Source organism: Aquarana catesbeiana, linkage group LG02 (genome assembly GCF_042186555.1).
Source record: "Aquarana catesbeiana isolate 2022-GZ linkage group LG02, ASM4218655v1, whole genome shotgun sequence".
NCBI classification, from domain to species: Eukaryota; Metazoa; Chordata; class Amphibia; order Anura; family Ranidae; genus Aquarana; species Aquarana catesbeiana.
In genome coordinates this window covers 772,974,132-772,990,580 of record NC_133325.1, presented here as the reverse complement: position 1 = coordinate 772,990,580, position 16,449 = coordinate 772,974,132, and the positions used below count along the sequence as shown (strand labels likewise).

Here is a 16,449-nt window from a genome sequence, read left to right as displayed (position 1 = left end):
AGCTGAATGTGAGCACTCATCCAACATCAGTACTTGATCTCACATAGGTTTGCCTATGCTTGCTTGCTGACCAGGGCACGACAATATACGCCAAAGAGCATGCCCCTGGGAGACAGCAATCCACTGCACACGAATCCACTGTGTGCAGTAGATTGCTGTCTCCCAGGGGCATACTCTTTGACCAAAATCCTGGATATACAGCAATATGCTGTCAGGCTTTACATAGCCGTCAGCACTGCTGAAACCTAATTAAGGACCTATATGTTGGACGCCTTCTGGCCCTCTTTTTTTCCTCTTTTAAACTAGGAATATTAAAATTTAATATGCCCCTGCTTATAGACTCAGCGGTATTGGATCTATTCATAGTTTTTAAATGCATCGTTCATCCTATCATGGCTATATACGACAATCCCAAACTAAGATAGAGAAACATATTCTCTTATCTGTTCCGCCTTTGAACCTTGGCCATGTCCTGAAAAAGCCTAGCGGCGAAACGCGTAGACGTACAAGGGCTCACTGCACAAAAGCATAGATGCATATATGTTACATTTTTTATCCAAATTTGATTATTCTATGTAATTGTTAACTTTAATAAATGTGATTGTTTATAGTATGTCTCTTCTCCATTGTTTCTTAGCCTAAAAAGTCTGCCCTTTTGGTAATACTTAGTACTACCTTATTTTGTTTCTTGAATGTACTGTCGTCTGTCACCATTCCAGGGGCGTGCACAATTTTAAAGCTTGACATGTTTGTTATCTATTTACTCAACGTAACATAATTTTTTATATTTTACCAAAAAAGTGGGTATTATATTGTGTTTGTGTGCACTAAAATTTATGAAAGTTTTAGCCCCAAAAAATGTGCATTTAAAAAACCACTGTGCAAATACTGTGTGACATAAAAGGTTGCAACACCCACCATTTTCATCTCTAGGGCCTCTGCTTAAAAAAACATATAATATTTGGAGGTGCTAAGTCATTTCCTAGCAAAAGAAATGCTGATTTTTACATGTAGGCGAGAAATGTCAGAATTGGCCCAGTAGGCCAGTGGTTAATTTAATGTATAGAGTCTCTTTTTTTTTTCCCCCAAGTACTGGGGAACGCAAAGCACACAGATAGACCTGGTCTATGTTAGTGACCAATAATTCACCACATTACAATAATATTAGTAACAACAAGGCATGCAGGAAAGCAGTAACACATAGCGCAGGAAGTATCACTTTAAAAATAGAGACATTGGCTGTGACCGTTTATTTCTCATCTTGCTCATCAGAACATCTCACCTGCAGACAATGTATTTTCTGGCTGTCCTGATGCTTCTATACCTGGGTGCAGCATCCTCAGGTGAGAGCTTTATATTGGGGAAGAGGAGGGGATGGGTGAAGTGAGGAGGTAGGATTTGGAAGATGATGTTTGTGGTTTCATCCTGCAGTTTGCACCTCTTTTAGATGCTCATAAATATGGGTATATTTGTGGAACTGATCAGGTTCATATGGAGAGCTAAATGGGCAACTTCAACTCAGCTTTTTTCGGCACCTATGGGGGCAAAATGTTAGACTTTTTTAAACTAAGGTGAATAAAGAAATGCAGACCAAACAGCAACACAGGTACATGACAAGAATGATAAACAATGTTGAAAATGCCTGTGCTGTATGTTACAAGGATTGTTATTTTAGGGTTCTTGCGTAACGTTTACTATATTATTTTTTGGAGATACAAGAAAAACACATAGGGGTTGATTTACTAAAAGTGGAGCATTCAGAATCTGGTGCAGCTGTGCATGGTAGCCAATCAGCTTCTAACTTCAGCTTGTCCAAACAAGCTTTGACAAAAAAACCTGAAAAAAAAAAAACCTGAAAGCTGATTGGTTTAGATGCAGAGCTGCACCAGATTTTGCACTCTCCAGTTTTAGTAGATCAACCCCTACTGCTATGTGTAATGTTGTATTTCCCATTATCTGCAGGTGTCTGCTTTTTGTAAAAAAAAAACTTTATTGCAGTTACTCCTTCATAGCTGCCACATGCTATTCACAATGGCTGTCTTCTGGCTACTTTCTTGGGGCTGCTGCTACTGAGAAAAGTTGCACCTCTTGGTGGTAAAAGGGCACAACTTTATTCAGTAGCAGTTGCAGCTGTAAATCAGGGATATGTAATTAGCGGACCTCCAGCTGTTGCTAAACTACAAGTCCCATCATGCCTCTGCCTCTGGGTGTCATGCTTGTGGCTGTCAGAGTCTTGCTATGCCTCATGGGACTTGTAGTTCTGCAACAGCTGGAGGTCCGCTAATATCCCTGCTCTAAAGCCTCATACACACAGTACGATTGTTGCCCAACCGAGCGTCTCATTTTTATCACAAGGGCATGTGCCAGGATCTTGTCTTGCATACTAACGGTACACAAATTTCGTGCCACAAGCAAGAACGTAGTGACGTGCTACGAGGAATTTCAGCTCTTGAGCGCCACCCTTTGGGCCCCTTCTGCTAATTTGGTGTTTGGTGAGCATTGATTCCGAGCATGCGTGTTTGTACTTTCAATCTTCTGTGTGACGGATTTGTGTACTGACCATACGAAAATAAAACCGCTGTCCGCCAAAAATTTACTAGCCTGTTATCCAACATTTGTTCGCGGGAAATTGGACAATTGTCAAAAGGCGTGTACTAATGGTAAGATTTTAGGACAACAGTCTGTCAACAGACAATCTCCTGCCAACAATCGTACCTTGTGTATGAGGCTTAAGAGTGCCAGAAGGTAGCCACTCAGGGCTGTACCCGTTGGCTGTGCAAGAGGCAGAGCAGGAATAATGTTTGCGAGATGTAGCCTGAATTAGGCTGAGTAGTTGCGGTTACAAGTCTGTACCCAGGCTGCAAGGTTCCTTAACCACTTCCCTACCAGGCCAATTCTGACATTTCTCTCCTACATGTAAAAATCATTTTTTTTTTGCTAGAAAATGACATACAACCCCCAAACATTATATATGTTTTTTTAGCAAAGACCCTAGAGAATACAATGGCAGTCCTTGCAACTTTTTATCTAGCACTGTATTTGCGCAGCAATTTTTCAAATGCGTTTTTTTGGAAAAAAAACTGTTTTGGGCTTAAAAAAAAACAAAACAAGAAAGTTAGCCCAATGTGTTTGCATAATGTAAAAGATGAAGTTACACCAAGTAAATAGATACCCAACATGTCATGCTTCAAAATTGCACACGCTCGTGGAATGGCGCCAAACTTCGCTATTTAAAAATCCCCTTAGGCGACGCTTTAAAATTTTTTACTGGTTACATGTTTTGAGTTACAGAGGAGGTCTAGGGCCAAAATTATTGCTCTAATGTTCACGGCGATAGCTCACATGTGTGGTTTGAACACTGTTTTCATATGTGGGCGGGACTTATGTATGAGTTCGCTTCTGCCTGCGAGCTCACAGGGACAGGGGCACTTTAAACATTTTTTTTTTATTGTTAATATTACTTTTTTATTTTAGCTTGACACTTTTTTTCCCCCCAAAATTTTTTGTTTCTATTACAAGGAATGTAAAGATCCCTTGTATAAGCATACAATAAGGAATAAGCATGACAGGTGCTCTTTACAGTGAGATGTGGGGTCAATAAGACTCCACATCTCACCTCCAGGCTTAGAAGCCTGAAATCAAAAAAAAAAAAAAAAAAGAGATCACTGCTTCCCAGCCGAAGCGGCGCCGTTTTTTTGAATACAGAGGCTCAAAGCCGAGGACGTCATTTGGCGTACGGCGGGCGGGAAGCGGTTAAAGGGGAATTTCAGCTTAATTTTTAAAAGAAAAGTATGGGTTTAAGTAAAAAAAAAAAAAAAAAAATTATATATATATATATATATATATATATATATATATATATATATATATATATATATATTATGCTCACTTAAGTGGATGCAGCATCGATCCGATGCTGCATCTTTCCCCTGTCAGCTCTGAGACAGAGAACTGAACGATCAAGCACTGCTGATTGCTCAGCTCTCGGTCTTCAGTGAACAGGGAGCTCTCTGCTCTGCCCCACCAGTGCTCTCTAATGTACTGTAGTTTTTTGCCATTCCAGAGGCATGCGCAATTTTAAAGCATGACATGTTTGGTATCTATTTACTCGGTGTAACATCATCTTTAATATTTTACAAAAAAAGTAGATATTTTATTGTGTTCTCATGCACTAAAATCAGGGTGGATTTGATTTAATTCACTAGTAAAAAGGCTTGATTGAAATCATAATTTTTAAAGAGCAACTGCCATCTCTGTCCCTCAGCGGCTCCTCCTCTGACTCGCTGTTGACTCACCGACAGTCTCATTCACTTCAATGGGACGGCTGGTGATGTGGCGGTGACACAACAAGGTGAGGGACGTGGCGGCAGCAGGTGAATAGATGCCTGCTAACAGGCACTGCCATGATGGATCTGAAATGACAGGTGCTCTTTAAATGTAAGGACTTATTCTTGCTGGTAGTTAGAGTCTTTAATATTTGCAAACAAAATGAAGGTTTCCTATTTAGAATAATAAGCTGTCAGGTTAGTAAAACAGCGATATCAGAACCGATTCGATCATACAGTTTGAAGTGTACATAGATTTGCAAAGCAATGGGGTAAAGGAATATTCCTGAACTTTGTTTTATCTCATGGTTACTGTGAAATTGTGTGAATGCATCAATGCAGTGCATGTTATCTGAGCTTGCAGAGCTTGGATTCATTGAATGAGTTTACCAAAAATTTAAATATTGCAGAATATAAAGCGTCATGCTATATAACTAAGCTCCATTGCATGCTGAATAAACTAAATTGCATGCTGAATAAATTAAATGATTAAAGTGTTTGTACACCCTGTACAACCACTTTTACCTACAGGCATGTCTATATTAATACTTACCTGTAGGTGCTGGAAATATCTCCTAAACCTCCACGGTTTAGGAGATATTTACAATAAAGCCGTGCGCCAAGGTCTACGGCACATGCGCTCTTTAGAAAGGGCAGATCATGCCATTTCTAAAGGGGTCATGCTGTCACTGACAACTCCCGCGCACATGCGCGGGAGTGGCGTCACGCGACTCCGGCCAGTCACAGAGCCGAAATTTGCGGCCCCGGAAGGAAGAGGGGTGAAGGTGGACGCTCGCTGCTGGTGGGGACAGCGGTGACATCGCAGGCTTCGGTTTCAGGTAAGTGACACATAATGGGCTACTATGTGATGCATAGTAGCCCATTATGCTTTACCTTTGCAGGGAAACAAAGAGGAAGTAAAAACCATCAGGGTTTACTTCCTTTTTAATGTATCTTAAATAGAAAATGTTCAGATAGATTTTTACTCAAAAAGCATCTTATTAATATAAATTTGATAAAAATAAAAAAAAAAATGTCAATATAAATTAAAAAAAATCAGATTTTTTTAATTATCTTTTTTAAATCATTGATTTTTATCTACCCTGATTAAAATTCATGAAAGATTTTTCTCCGCAAAAATGTAGTTGAAAAGGTAAAAAAAAAAAAAAAAAAAAAAAAAAAAAAAAAAAAATATATATATATATATAGTCGTGGCCCTAAGACCGAGACAAATGTGGATCACATAAACACGCGACAAGACTCACAACATAAATAGACCTGAGGTGTGGCTTTTGGTCGTCTGGTAGATATGGCAAGAAAAGGGGCCATACCCAAGATAAGTAATGGATGATTGTGGAGGAGAATTTGCTGAGAAGTGCTGTAAAAAGGGGAATGGGAGGGAGGGTATCGTTCACTGAAACTGACAAAGAGGAAGGGGAAGTGGTCAGCTTAAATACCCTCCGGGCTCCTCCCATAAATTCAGGCCAGCACACTGGCCTTCTAACATAAATATATATATATATATATATATATATATATATATATATATATATATATATATATATACAGTATTATGCTCACCTAAGTGGATGCAGCAACGATCTGATGCTGCATCTGTCCCCTGCTGACTCGAAGATGGAAAACTGAGCGATCAAACACTGCTGATAGCTCCTCTCTTGGACTTTAGTGAACAGAGAACTCTCTGCTCTGCCCCTCACTGGAGCGCTGGGCTGTGGAGGGGGCTGATGTGGCTGGCTCAGTCTCCCACCGGTTCGCTGAGAGGCTTATCCAGCTGTCGGTCCGGGATCCTTTCACAGCCTCGACTGGTTCTGTGACATCAGCCAACAGTAGGCTTTAGCCCACTGTTGGCTGAAATGGGTCAAAGGAGTGCAGAACAAACTGAACTTGTGTAATCCATAGGAGAAGTATAGCCAAAAAAAGCTTTGGCTTCCTACCACTGTGGATTGTCGGCACTGCTACCTTGGACATGAGAGCTAGCTGTGGTTCCTGCAGCACTTTGCAAATGGTCCTGCAGCCTCCTGGGACATGTGTTGTGTCCCAGGAGGCTGTGGGAAGGAAGGTGGTGGGACAAGGGATAAAAAAAGTACTCGCTGCCCCCCCCCCACCCGAAAATAAAAAAACAACTGTTACTCAGTTACAGGCTGGGAGGGCGGAGAGAACAAACAAGACTTCACTTTTTGAGTGAAGTTCCGCTGTAACTGAAAAAAAAAACCCAAATCTTAGGAAAAGTTCATGGCTGAACTTGGATAGGTGGACCACCAGGAGAATAGGCAATGTGTCATTTAAACCGACCTGAATAGTTCAGAAAAAAAGTAAATAGTAAAAAAAATATATATATACCCTGGGGTGTATATAGAGGGAGGTGCACTGTGTGGAGGGTGCACTGAACCAATTGTTGGACTTTAAAAATTGAGAGAGTTCTGCCAGATAATGAATTTTATATGGAGTCCACCATTGTTGTGACTTTGAGTATGGCATCGGTTGATACTGATCTATAGACCTTGATGGAAGTACTTAAATGTAATCCCAATATCTACATTGGAAGAAATGATATGTACTTTTTTTTCAGGTGGTGCTGATGTGGTGGGGAGAAGAGGGAGTTCTACAGTTCTGAAATGTGGAGAGGATCCTGGAGACCAGTTAGTGGCCGTTGTATGGAAGGTCCACAACATTAATAGTTCTCAGTGTTACATCTCATATTTCGCAAACAAAAGAGGACCTAATGTACATAATGACTGCAGCCCGAGAATGAAGCTTACCAATATATCACTGACCATCCAGAACACCCAATTATCTGATGAAGGGAGCTACACTTGTGAATTGTCATTTCCTGAAGGGACCTTTATAAAGACAACCATTTTACAAGTATTAGGTGAGCATCATTTAACTCCTTTTATGTAGCTGATTTAATATACAGGTTATGGTGTAGTTTAGAACAAAGGCGCCTTATGCCATGATGTATAGATTCACATAAAATAATACTCATCTTGCATGACAGGACCCGGGTCTGAACCTGTGACCTCTGCTGTGTCTGGCGATGTATCTTCTTTCTGAGCCATCTGAGTTGCTGAGCTTCTCAGATCCATCAGACCATCCCGGGGCGATCCTAAGGACCACAACCTGGTATTAACACACAGGGCTGGTGCAAGGATTTTTTACACCCTAGGCCAGTGATGGTGAACCTTGGCACTCCAGATGTTTTGGAACTACATTTCCCATGATGCTCAACTACACTACAGAGTGCAAGAGCATCATGGGAAATGTAGTTCAAAAACATCTGGAGTGCCAAGGTTCGCCATCACTGCCCTAGGCGAAACCTCATTTTGATGCCCCCCTTGGCTCCACTCCCTTTGCCCTGCCCATATATACCTTTACCTTTTTAATAGGGTGCCCATCAAATGCAACCCACCAGCACCCATCAAATGCAGCCTCACCAGCGACCATCAAATCCAGCCTACCAGCGACCATCAATGCAGCCTCACCAACGCCCATCAAATCCAGCCTACCAGCGCCCATCAATGCAGCCTACCAGCGCCCATCAATGCAGCCTCACCAACGCCCATCAAATCCAGCCTACCAGCGCCCATCAATGCAGCCTACCAGCACCCATCAATGCAGCCTCACCAGCGCCCATCAAATGCAGCCTACCAGTGCCCATCAAATGCAGCCTACCAGTGCCCATCAATGAATGTTTGCTTGCTTCCATTCATTCGGGAGTCGGGACACAGACACAGTCCTCTCTGACACACTATGCGAATGCAGCGGCGGCTGCCTGCTGATGCTGAGACTTAGTTGCTTGCTGCAGAGAAAAGAGAGTAGGAACACCAGTGGCTGAGCTCCCTAGGCAGCAGTACACCCTAGGCGGCTGCCAAGTTTGCCTAGTGGTAGCACCGGCCCTGTTAACACACACACAAACCCATCTCTACCATCAGGAGCTCTGGCAAACACCAGCTAGTGCTTAGACACTGCTTCTTGGGTGAGCCCATGTCTATGGGGGGGGTGGTCTGCCCCAGGTGCCACACACTGGAGGGGTGCCCGGCTGGCACCCCCCGTAAGTGAAGCAGTGACAGCGGGGGGGCTCAGGCAGTGCAGTGGCGATGGATGTGAGCGCAGGGAGTGGCAAACTGTGACAGTATGCAGTGGTGCCCGGGCTGGGTGCGGACTGTACCGCTACCCGGGTGACATGCTGCCGGATTGACGCAGGAGCAGGAGATATAGAAAACACTGTCTCTCTCTCCCCTGTACAGCAGGGGAGGGACAGAGAGACAGTGGGCCAGCTCTGAATAGAAGACGGTAAATGCTAGCAGGTGATTGGTTGTTAGGTGGTCCTAGCAACCACTCATTAGCATTGTTAATATGAAAATTTAACTCCAGCAGTTCCCACCCTCTGTTCAGCGCTGCTGTGTCTCCCCATCTGCGTGAGTAAGGTAGGAAGAGGCAGAGCTGTGTAACATGCCGGAGGTCCAAAGCTGGGAGGATGGCTGTGTAACATGCAGGGGGTCCAAAGCTGGGGGGGGTTATGTAATGTGCAGGGGTCCAGAGCTGCGGGGTAGGGGGTGGGTTGTGTAATGTAAAGGGGTCCAGAGGTGCAGGGTGCTGTGTGATATAAAGGGGTCCAGAGGTGCAGGGTGCTGTGTGATGTAAAAGGGTCCAGAGGTGCAGGGTGCTGTGTAATGTAAAGGGGTCCAGAGGTGCAGGGTGCTGTGTGATGTAAAGGGGTCCAGAGGTGCAGGGGGTTGTGTAATGTAAAGGGGTCCAGAGGTGCAGGGGGTTGTGTAATGTGCAGGGGTCCAGAGCTGCAGGGGGAGACTGTGTAATGTAAAGGGGTCCAGTTGTGGAGAGGGGGTACAAAGTAGTGATAGAGAGATATTGGGGGATGCAGAGGGCACAGTGGGGTGTTTTTACATTTTAAAGTTGGGGGGGTCCCAGATATAGGATCTGCCCCGGGTGCCAAATGCTCTAGGTACGCCCCTGCCTGCTGCTGCACTTATCCAGCTGGTCAGTGGGAGCCTCTCTACTGCGATAGCTACTTGCCTCCGGGTCTGACGCCTGACTGTGACAGCACAACCTAATGTGACCTGAAATATAAATTAATGTTATAGTTATATAAAATTAGGGTTACCAGATTTAACTAGGCTTACACAGCCACTTTCAAGCATGCCAACAAAATCACACCCTCATGTGTAGCCACAACCACAAAATAACACCTTCATTTTTAACACACATTGGAAAAAAATGGACTTTTGGAAAAAGGCATAGATTCAAGATATAAAGACATATTACTTATAGCACCATGAAAATAGGATGATGCGTAGCATATTGCAGTGAATTGTGGGTTTGGGCTTAAGGCTGCTTTCACACTGCGGCACCTTACAGGCGCTATAGCGCTAAAAAATAGCGCCTGCAAAGTGCCTGTAAAGAGCCTCTCCTCTCACTCCAGTGTGAAAGCCCGAGTGCTCTCACACTGGAGCGGTGCGCTGGCAGGGCGGCAAAAAAAGTCCTGCAAGCAGCATCGTTGAGGCGCTGTAGGAGCGGGGTATACCCTTTGCCGCCGCAAAAATGACAGTAAAGCCCTGCTAAAAATAGCGCCGTAAAGCGCCGACGCTTGGGTACTGCCTGTGTGAAAGTGCCGAACATTTTAGCTGCCATGGCCATTTTTGCACATTTCAAAAATAATTTTAGGCCTGAAGATTAGTTAAACCCCCCCAAACACTATATAATTTCTGAAAGTAGAAACCCTGGAGAAAATAATTCTGCAGTTCTCATTTTTCATATCACATTATATTAAGTTTATTTTAGGGCACAAAAAAGGCAATATACTGTATTACCTAGTTTTTTGGGGAAAATTTAATAGATGAGGTTGTGCCAAGTTAACCTCTTGGCGCCGAGCGCGCAAGTATGCAGCTTCTCGGTGACCAGGCCTTGGCAACTAATGGTCGCATATTTTCATGCAGTAGCGCCAACAGTGCTGTGCTGAGAGCACGCGCCCTGTGCTCGCCCAGTGGCTCACAGGAAAACTCCCAATCGCTCCTTACAATCAGGAGTTTTCCATTTATGTGACCGCCGTCACAGCCATTCATGATGGTCACATGTCCATAAGCCTCGCCGGCCTCCCAGCATAGCAAACCCCTTAAAGGGCCAGCGGCAGCCAGCACCAAGGGGTTAATAAATACCCAATATGTCAAGTTTTAAATTTGTCCATGCCTGCAAAATAACAGCAAACTTTGATACCCTATATTTTCCATAGGTGACACTTTAAAAGCCCCTACAGGTCATCAGTTTGGAGAACTGTAAATAACAGGCCTAGAACTATTGTTCTCACTCTGGTGTGCGTGGTAATATGTAACATGTGTATCGCAAGTGATGTTTTCATACCAAGGTGCCCCGACCAGGTATGTTTATGAGTGCATGTGGGGGTAAGGCAGGCTCAACATTTTTTTTTTTCGTTTGGGTGTAACTTTTTTTTTTTTGCTTTTTTTTACTATCACTAAACCTTTATTTATATCACATAGGTACAAAGATTGTCAGCCGAACAGTGACTGCATTCAATTACAACTACCAGAGAACAGAACCTTGTTTACACACACACACATCCCCGTTCTGGCTCTCGTGCCCGCGATGGCGCGTGGCTATTGGACATCGCGGCCCACGGGCAACTGGAATTTTGTCTCCCGGCGGTGTGCGTGCACCTACTATGGCTCTTAAAGGAGCCAACGTACAATGATGGCGATTCGCGTGAACGTGCCGACCTGCCGCAGTATAATGGCGGCGGCTGGTCGGCAAGTGGTTAATCTTGTTTGGAACTTTAGAGTAATTTATAAACTTGTATGGACTTTATACTCACCTGGTGACAATGGACACCAACACCATGATAATTAAATTAATATTCCTATTCCTTCTGTATTGAACTGCATTGTAATTGTACTGTCCCCCCTCTACATTGTAACGTGCTGTGCAAACTGTTGGCACTATATAAATCCTGTATAATAAAAATAATAATAATATTCCTTCCATCTCTGTATCTCTCAGTGCCAGTGTCAGCTCCAGTCCTGGATGTTACGTGCCCCCAGAATGGCAGCACCGAGATCCCCTGCAGGGTGGAGAATGGGACTGACCCCTCCGTCTATCTGACCACGAGTGAAGAGTCAAATGTATATAATGTCACCAACTCAGGGTGGACATTCCGGGTCACTGTGCCTTCTGTGTCACTGTGGGATTCCTGGAACATCAACTGTATGGCGAAAAACCAAAATAGTGAGAGATCCACCATTCAGATGTTCTACGCATGTTCAGGTAACAGACGTGTGTTCTGCCCCTGCTGGGTCCTGTTTAATAACTCTATAAGTACCAGTGCAATGTTCCTCCCTCATCCCTATTTACTCGTCAGATCCCCGTGGCTGGAGGTCAGCTTGTCTGCCGCACCTGAAGGGATAAACTAGTCAAACAAGTTTTTAAATTAGACATGTGCAGAACGGAAACATTTGTTTCGTTTAGTTTCAATTCGTTATTTACATGAATTCATTTAGTTCATTTAATTCTTTTTCGCAATTTGTTTCATTTATTCGGGTTCAAATTGATTGGTTATTCACATAAATTAATTTGGTTAAATTTGTTCAATGTATTTAATTCGTTTTTGGAATTCATTTCGTTTTTTCAAACTCATTTCGACCAAATTCAAAAAATTTGAACTAATTGGAATTCCATTCGAAATCGAATTTATTCTATTCAAAATTTGAATTTCTGAAGAAGGTTATATACTTTCTATTTTCTTCTCTTCTGTTCAGTAGTTTTTTCTAGTCTATTCTTTTCTATTTCATTTTCAATTCTATTCTTTTCTATTCTTTTATTTTATTAATCTAATTTATTCTTTTCTATTCTATTCAAATTCCATTCTATTTAAGTAGAATTTTGGAAGAAGGTTAAATTTTTTCTATTTTATTCTGTTCTATTCTATTGTTTTTCTATTCTATTCTCTTCTATTATTTGATTTTCAATTCTATTTTTTTATTCTTTTACTTTATTAATCTAATTTATTCTTTTCTATTCTATTCAAATTCAAAATATATTCTATTTAAAAGCCGAATTTTGGAAGAAGGTTACATTCCTTCTATTTTATTCTGTTCTATTCTATTGTTTTTTTCTAGTCTATTCTTTTCTATTATTTCATGTTCCATTCTATTCTATTATTTTATTTTCTATTCTATTCTAATCTATTCTTTTCTGTTCTATATACATTTGAATTAATTCTATTTGAAATTTGAATTTCCAAAGAAGATTATATTCTTTCTATTTTATTCTATTTTATTGTTTTTCTATTCTATTCTCTTCTATTATTTCATTTTTTAATTCTATTCTTTTCTACTCTATTCTATTCTTTTCTTTTCTATTCTATTCCTTTATTTTTTATTCTATCCCTTTATTTTCTATTCTATTTTTTTCCATTCTTTTATTTTGGATTTGGTTTTGTTTTGCTCTATTCTATTCTATTCTTTTATTTTCTATTCTGTTCTATTATTTTCTATTCTATTTTATGCTCTTATGAAATTCATATTCGAATCCAGTTTGAAAACTATCCGAAAACTATTTGAATTCGTTTTGAAAACTATCCGAATTTCATCCAAAATTTTTGTTTCTTTATTTCGGTTTCATTTAAATTATTTACTATTGTAATTTGGAAATTTGGATACATCCATATCCCTGAATAACAGAAAGTTTGTCCGAATTTTGATTCAGAATGAAATGAACTGCACATGTCTATAACAGATCCACAGCAACAATCTCAGTACAAATACCTATAGAAAGATGTGTGCAGCCATATTACACATGAATGTAACTAGACACACAGCCATGACTATACTTTTCTGTTTCAAACGCCTCTTTATGCATTGACATACCACTTTAGACCCCGTCTGTTGGACAATATGGTCAACTGCCTAGAGCGCCGGCGGGGGGACACCAGAATAGGAGGTTTGGAGCAGGTAAGTATACAGTGTTTATTATTTTTAGAGATATACAAAGAGCCTTTACACTTAAATTTTGATTCTGCAATAAGAAATACCCAGACAAGAATGTCGTTTTCCTTAACTGCCTGCTAAAGTATTTATGACTGCCAAAAGCCAGCTCTGCTAATGGAAGTTAGCCTTGCCATGACCGCTTTAGAACACCTAATTGGAAGTCTTTAAGGCTTTGCAGATTCCAGGCCCAAAAGTGTTTATTTCACTTCAGCTATTTCAGAAATACCTGCTTAATAGTTTTTTTTTTTAACCGAGGCCTGTATAAACATACTGTAATGCAATGTATGATAGGCCTCACTGGAAGGTCTCTGGTTATCAGTGGTCTGTTAAGTAATGTATATGATAGATTTGTTTTTGGTCATTTATTTGGCTTAATGGAAGTCTTTGGAAGTTGACAGACCCTCTTGAGTTGAGTAAGGTTTACTCAACTAAGCTGCTCAAGCTTTGAGAGTAGGGGGTGGTCTATAAAATGTATCAGTTCTTTGTCTAAACCCTAAGATACAATCAACCACTGAACTTATTCTCTCTGGGGAAGAGGCGCTTGAGAGGGCATATGATTTCAATTTACAAATGCTGTACTGGTGACCACACAATACGGATAAAACTTTTTTGCGGAAAGGAAGTTTAACAAGACACGTGGCCACTCATTAAAATTAGAAGAAAAGAGGATTAACCTTAAACTACGTAGAGGGTTCTTTACTGTAAGAGTGGCAAGGATGTGGAGTTCCCTTCCACAGGTGGTGGTCTCAACGGGGGGGACATCGATAGTTTCAAGAAACTATTAGATAAGCACCTGAACAACATACATACAACAACATACAGGGATATACAATGTAATACTGACATATAATCACACACATAGGTTGGACTTGATGGTCTTGTGTCTTTTTTCAACCTCACCTACTATGTAACTATGTATGTAACAATGTTTAAATCTGAATAGAAGGATTGAATGAATTTCTGAAAAAATTCCATCAAAAAAAGGCGGACTTTGTAGGCATGTCATGAGCCGGCGATTTGTAAAAAATATATAATCTTTATTACAAATGGTTAAAAAAAACATAAAACAAACAACAAAACCATATAGCTTGACAAGGTCAACAGATACCCAATAGAATAGACATGGAGGTATGGAACCTTATATGTAATAGTGTCCATAACAACTGCACAGGAGACAGCGCGTGTATGTATCAAAGAGTTAGGTCCATGGACTCCTCCATGCTTTCTTATCAACGCATTTCACAATTTGATAGCTTCCTCAGGACATATTGGGTAGGTGCTGATGGACCTTGCAGCCAGATATCGGTGATATGGCAGGGACAGATAGGGTGTTGTTGTTTGTTATATGGTTTTTAACCATTCTGAAATAAAGATAATATATTTTTTTACAAACCTCTGCCTCATGACATGCCTACAAAGTCCACCTTTTTTTTCAGAAATTCATTTAATCCTTCTATACAAATATTGGATGTTGGCATCGTAGGGTCCTCCTTTTCAATGCTTAAATCTGACAGTTTGTAGTACCCCTGTTAACTTTAGCAAAATAAGGGTGTCACTACGTTTTCTTACTGTTTTGGGATGCCCAGACTTTATTACTGTCATATCAGCTTTTTGCAGTGTATCCTACAGTCTGAACATCAAAGCTCACAGAGAGGAGGGTCACTAGGAGACAATTAGGTAAGCTGCAGTGCATAAGCAAGAGCATGCCATTAGGAGGAGAGAGCATACTGGCAAAGAGATGAGCTCAACAGTGTGCTGCTTCTCAATTCGCTGTCCAGTCACAGGGTTGAGAGGAGACCTGTACATGAAAGTGAAACTTCCAGCGGATCTACCCCCGCCCCGTCCCATTTTTTCTTTTTCACCTCCGCTTACCTTAAGATGGTATCTGCACATTTCCGAAACTCACTCACCCAGCGGTTTCAACGATGTCACGCTGAGATCCTCTCATGCTCAGCCACAGCTCTGTCCTTCACCACCATGTTCTTTCTGACATCATAGAGAGGCCCGCTGGCTCTTCTGGGTTCAGCGACGAGCCTCCCAATGCTGCGCGGATAGGCCCGCCCCGCCTCCATTTCTGAATGGAAGGCTATGCCTCCTGGGATATATGACATGCATATCCCGGGAGACACAGTGGTCAGTGTGCACTTTATTCTCCTAAGGCAAATGATGTGTATGGGGAGGCAGGTACGGACATTTTTGCTTAAAAAAAGGTAACCCCCCCCCAAAAAAAAACAGCGTGATACCAACAGAGGATGGAAGGAGGGGTGGAATGGAGGGAAGTAGTGGAAGAGGTTAAAGGTCCACTTTCAGAAATAATAAATAAGGTCTGCAAGGTAGGGCAGAGCTGTGTAAATATCAGGACTGGATTAAGTAACATAGAACTTTGAGAACTTGATCTCATATATGTATTTCCTCTATGTATGTAGCTGTTTCCTTGAAGTCTAGCTTTAACAACCTTATCAAGATAACCAGAATCTCCAAACTGTTAATATTATAACTGTACTTCTAACTGCCCTACTAAATAATATGACTGTGTTTTACATATCGGTCTTCTGTATAACTGGCACATTATATCCCCATTTTTTTTTTAACTTTGTATCTCCATTTATCAGAACATTCGACTGCGGTGTGGTCAAGCTGGGGTCACCTCTTGTCACATGGTGTGGTCTGTGTCCTCTACACTGCGCTCCTCATCTACATAATCTTTGACTGAAGGAAGATGAAGAATGAGATGTGAGGTGAGAGGACGATGAGGTATCAGACAGATATATCCATAGAACCAATGAAATGTAATCAACCAAAACAGCTTAGCGCAACAAACATCGACATTGATCATCAATCTGAAAGGCCACATGAACAAGCCTACAACATATAAGTAAAGACTTAAGAGTACTGACTTTTTTTCTCTCCAAGGTACAAACTGAAATGAGAGTGCAGGATACACCCCCCAATATAGGATGTCTAGAAGGAAATAACATTGTTATCAATAATGTGTGTGTATGAAGAAATACTTTATGCCCAAAAGTTGAGGAAACCTGAACCTCGCAACTATATGAACCTGTTAGACAACCCATTCCTAAATCTTGGTA

General features: G+C 41.4%; 1 protein-coding gene across 1 annotated transcript; it reads left to right on the top strand.

Annotated features, from left to right (window-relative positions):
* The first annotated feature begins 1,259 nt into the window (after positions 1-1,259).
* On the top strand, positions 1,260-16,201 carry LOC141130122 (immunoglobulin superfamily member 11-like). Its single transcript, XM_073618076.1, has 4 exons — positions 1,260-1,343; positions 6,916-7,218; positions 11,376-11,639; positions 15,973-16,201. Exons 1-4 carry the CDS (start codon positions 1,292-1,294, stop codon positions 16,071-16,073), a joined length of 720 nt encoding a protein of 239 aa, XP_073474177.1. The 5' UTR covers positions 1,260-1,291; the 3' UTR covers positions 16,074-16,201.
* The last annotated feature ends 248 nt before the right edge of the window (positions 16,202-16,449 follow it).

Excerpts from the sequence above, each read along its gene's own strand:
- LOC141130122 (XM_073618076.1), top strand. The coding sequence starts at position 1,292 with ATGTATTTTCTGGCTGTCCTGATGCTTCTATACCTGGGTGCAGCATCC. Across the intron at positions 1,344-6,915 it reads CCTGGGTGCAGCATCCTCAG|GTGGTGCTGATGTGGTGGGG; the intron begins GTGAGAGCTTTA and ends CTTTTTTTTCAG. Across the intron at positions 7,219-11,375 it reads AACCATTTTACAAGTATTAG|TGCCAGTGTCAGCTCCAGTC; the intron begins GTGAGCATCATT and ends TGTATCTCTCAG.